At 43.2% G+C, this 4,082-nt stretch overlaps 1 protein-coding gene across 1 annotated transcript in view; it reads left to right on the forward strand.

Moving 5' to 3' along the window:
• Nucleotides 1–3,498: 3,498 nt before the first annotated feature.
• LOC107478643 (protein FAR1-RELATED SEQUENCE 5-like) overlaps nucleotides 3,499–4,082 on the forward strand; it is a 9,753-nt gene continuing 9,169 nt past the window's right edge. The window contains exon 1 of the mRNA XM_021136770.2: nucleotides 3,499–3,904. Coding sequence (XP_020992429.2) covers nucleotides 3,499–3,904 — 406 coding nt within the window. The remainder of the gene's footprint in view (nucleotides 3,905–4,082) is intronic.

The raw sequence follows: 4,082 nt of genomic DNA on the forward strand, positions 1-4,082 counted from the left end.
ATTACCTTTATTTCAAGGGGGGTGCTATGGTGCTGAAGGATAGAATCCTCAGCAGGTGCTGATGCTGTGAGCCCCAATGTGGTGGGAACACGCGTCCACCTAAAATAATCATTGTTTTAACATAAGTTGTGGTTGCAGGTAGCTAGTATAGGTGTGGATCCCATAATTCAGAATGACTGGTCAAATTTAAAGTGGTTAACGGGTAAGTTAAGAAAGATTAATAACTTAAGCAACTGAAAAATAAATATAATGTAATATAATAATTTTTTTTGCTTTTATATTCAGGCTTTAGTTGGGTAGAAAAATTGGCTGGGCCTGGAGACCTTCAGATGCAAAGGAGCAAAAGGCTCCATGTTTTCAAAACCCAAAAAAAAATAGGAGAACGTAACCCGTCAACACCTCTCTACTCCCGTCATTTGTGAAGTTCCCCCTTCTCCCCTGCACTTCTGATGCAAAATCAAATTGGAACCATGCTAAAACCCTAGCCTTAGCTTCCTTTGCGCTGATAATGGCCGCCGGTCATCCGTCAATGTAGGTTCATGTGGTGCTCCAAGTGTTGAACCATTGTTGGGTGACCGATCGCAGCTGCTTGGTAGTACTTGGCGTCCGTCGTCCCTGTCTTTGCAGCCGAGGTTGAGGAACTGCCGATCGTTTGCCGTTCAGGTTCGCTTATGCCATCAGCCGTCGTCTTCGTTCCAGATCTCCGCCCTCCTCTCCTCACTTGGCGTTAACCTTTCGCGTTCACCTGCCGTTCACCCATCGATTTTTAGTTCGCGTTCCTCCGGAAGCCACATCGGTCTGCAGTAAACGTCGGGGAGAAGACCTTGCGCTGTACCTGGCCGGCGAGCTGATCTTATATCGCTTGTGTGAGTCCCCGAAAATCGCCAGCAGACCATACACCCACACAATACCAATACTCTCCTTCAACCTCTGCAACTTATGATTTCTATAACAAAAGGTAAATTTTTTGATTTGGCACTTATTTGGATTTTTTGCTTAGACTGAATTAAAGTGTACAAGACTTATGTTGTCATGTCTATGATGTTGATACTAAGCTGTGAATTCCGTTATTATGTTTAATTTCACTGCACCCAACGTGTTTGATGTAATGCCTTAATGGTATCTTTGGTTGATTTTATAATTTCTAGCCTTTAGAAACTTAGTAACTTAAGTGCATGTGAATAAGTTCTGGTTTAATGAAACAAAATATAATGATTCTTTAATTTGGATTATCACCATGGAAATAAGTTCTGGCTAATACTATGCTAACAAATGACATAATAGTTGTGTTAAATTAAGTCGTTGGGACATGGTTTGTAACGAGAACGATAATTTTGAGTATACTCTGATTAAACTCGACTGAGTCTTGCGTGATGCGTGGGAGCCAAATTAAAGATTGTTCTTGTTATGAACGGGTCTATTTTTTGTTGGGTAAAATGTTTTAGAAGTTTGTATTTAATGGCTTAATTTTGAACTTTTCTTCAGTTAGGTATGTGTTAAAAGAATCTAGTAGAAAAAAATAGAAAATAATGTAGCATAAAATTATAAATAATTATTTATTAATCTTGTTATATTAGAATTCTTTCATGAAGTACATGATGTTGCGCTAAAGTTGCTCACAGGTAAAGACACATTGAACTACTTGTTCAAGAGAACATTTGAGATAGCGGAAAGGAGGCTGGGAATGTGTCATGGATTCGGCGTCAGGAAGGGTGATTCAGGCAAAGACTGTAGAGGAAATCTGATTAGATATAGGTTTTTTTGTAACAAGGAAGGGTTGAGGGATGGGAGACACAACGACCGAGTTGATAGACGGAGGGCACACAAACCTGAGACACGAACCAATTGTGAGGCTAAGCTCTCCATATACTTTGATAAGATTGAGCGTTGTTGGAAGGTGCGAAAAGTTGCGACAGAACATAATCACGACTTGACGCCCGCATCAATGGTCCATCTGATAGCCAACCATCGTGAAATGACCGATGCAGCAAAGGCTCAGATTGATGGGTTGCATGCTAGTGGCATTGCGACATCGAAGATTGTTGGATAGATGGCCGGAATGGCTGGTGGGTACTCGTTGTTGGGTTTCTTGAAGAAGGATGTGTACAACTACGCCGACAGAACCCAGCGCGCTAACATATCAGATGGCGATGCGAATGCGGCTGTTGTTTATCTGGAGGGAAAGGCTGGTTTGGATCCCATGTCGGTTGCTAGATATAGTGTAACAAAAGATGCAAGGCTGGCAAATTTAATTTGGGCCGATGGAGCTAGCAGAGTTGATTATCAACATTTTGGAGATGTGCTGCCCTTCGACTCGACATATAAGAAAAACAAGTACAAAAAACCTCTTGTGATTTTTTCAGGGTCAAACAACCACAAGCAGACCACGATTTTTGGGTTTGGTCTATTATTTGATGAGAGTGTCAGTTCTTACAAGTGGATGTTAGAAAATCTGCTTGAGGTGATGTGCATGAAGAAACCGTCTGTGGTTGTGACTGACGGGGATAAGGCGATCATAAAGGCAGTCTGATATGTTCTTCCTGATTCGACACACCGACTGTGTGCCTGGCATATTGAGAAGAATGTTACCTCAAACGTGAAAGATGCAGTTTTATAGAGTTGATTATCAACATTTTGGAGATGTGCTGGCCTTCGACTCGACATATAAGAAAAACAAGTACAAAAAACCTCTTGTGATTTTTTCAGGGTCAAACAACCACAAGCAGACCACAATTTTTGGGTTTGGTCTATTATTTGACGAGAGTGTCAGTTCTTACAAGTGGATGTTAGAAAATCTGCTTGAGGTGATGTGCATGAAGAAACCGTCTGTGGTTGTGACTGACGGGGATAAGGCGATCATAAAGGCAGTTCGATCTGTTCTTCCTGATTCGACACACCGACTGTGTGCCTGGCATATTGAGAAGAATGTTACCTCAAACGTGAAAGATGCAGTTTTACGTAGCTCTTTTAGAAGGTAGTTGTATGTTGACATGGAAATAGAGGAGTTCGAGATGGAATGGGAGCGTGCGGTTGCTGAGTATGACCTATATGACAAGGAGTGGGCCACCCAAATGTATGAGAGGAGGATGATGTGGACAAATGCATATCTGCAAGGCAAGTTTTGCGCCGGTTTCCGGACAACGTCTCGATGTGAAGGGGTTAATGCCTTTGTAAAAAAGTTCTCGAAGACAACGCACACTATACTTGAGTTGGTTCAGAATTTGGAATTGGTGGTCCGGGAGTACCGAAACAAAGAGTTACTACTCCACTTCAACTCAATGAATTCCGTTCCAGTGATGACCACTGGCTTGACCTCGATTGAGCAACATGCGGTTTCCGGACAACGTCTCGATGTGAAGGGGTTAATGCCTTTGTAAAAAAGTTCTCGAAGACAACGCACACTATACTTGAGTTGGTTCAGAATTTGGAATTGGTGGTCCGGGAGTACCGAAACAAAGATTACTACTCCACTTCAACTCAATGAATTCCGTTCCAGTGATGACCACTGGCTTGACCTCGATTGAGCAACATGCCGCCTCGGTGTATACGAGAGAAGTCTTTACTGATGTCAAGAAACAGATAGTCCAAGCTGCAGCGTTGATTCTTATATCCAAGAAAAGGTGCCTTAACACAATGGTCTATATGGTTGAGGAGTACGAGCAGCCAGCTACGAGAATCAAGGTTGCCTATGGCAGGTCCACGGGCAAAATTGACTGCCAATGTAACTTTTGGAGGAAGAATGGGTACCCCTGTAGACATATGTTCTTTGTGATGAAGTCCGAACATGTAACTACCATCCCGGATGCACTTGTGTTGCAGAGATGGCGATTAAACGCGAAGGCCATAGAGAGTTACGTCGAGAGGTGGGGTGGCACCAGTGAGGCCGGGTTTTTGCTTCGACACGGTGCCCTCCACACTGCATCGCATAGGCTCTTCCTAATAGGCGCCCAGAAATTGTCCTTATTTAGGAAGGCCCTGAATGGCGTACTTACGCTTTGCCGAGAGCTCGAACTAGAGTACAGAGCGTTCGAGGACGGAGGAGGGGAAAGGCCGATATCGGCGGTCCAGACCAAAGAGGTCAA

This window comes from Arachis duranensis, chromosome 3 (assembly GCF_000817695.3).
Source record: "Arachis duranensis cultivar V14167 chromosome 3, aradu.V14167.gnm2.J7QH, whole genome shotgun sequence".
Taxonomy (NCBI): Eukaryota; Viridiplantae; Streptophyta; class Magnoliopsida; order Fabales; family Fabaceae; genus Arachis; species Arachis duranensis.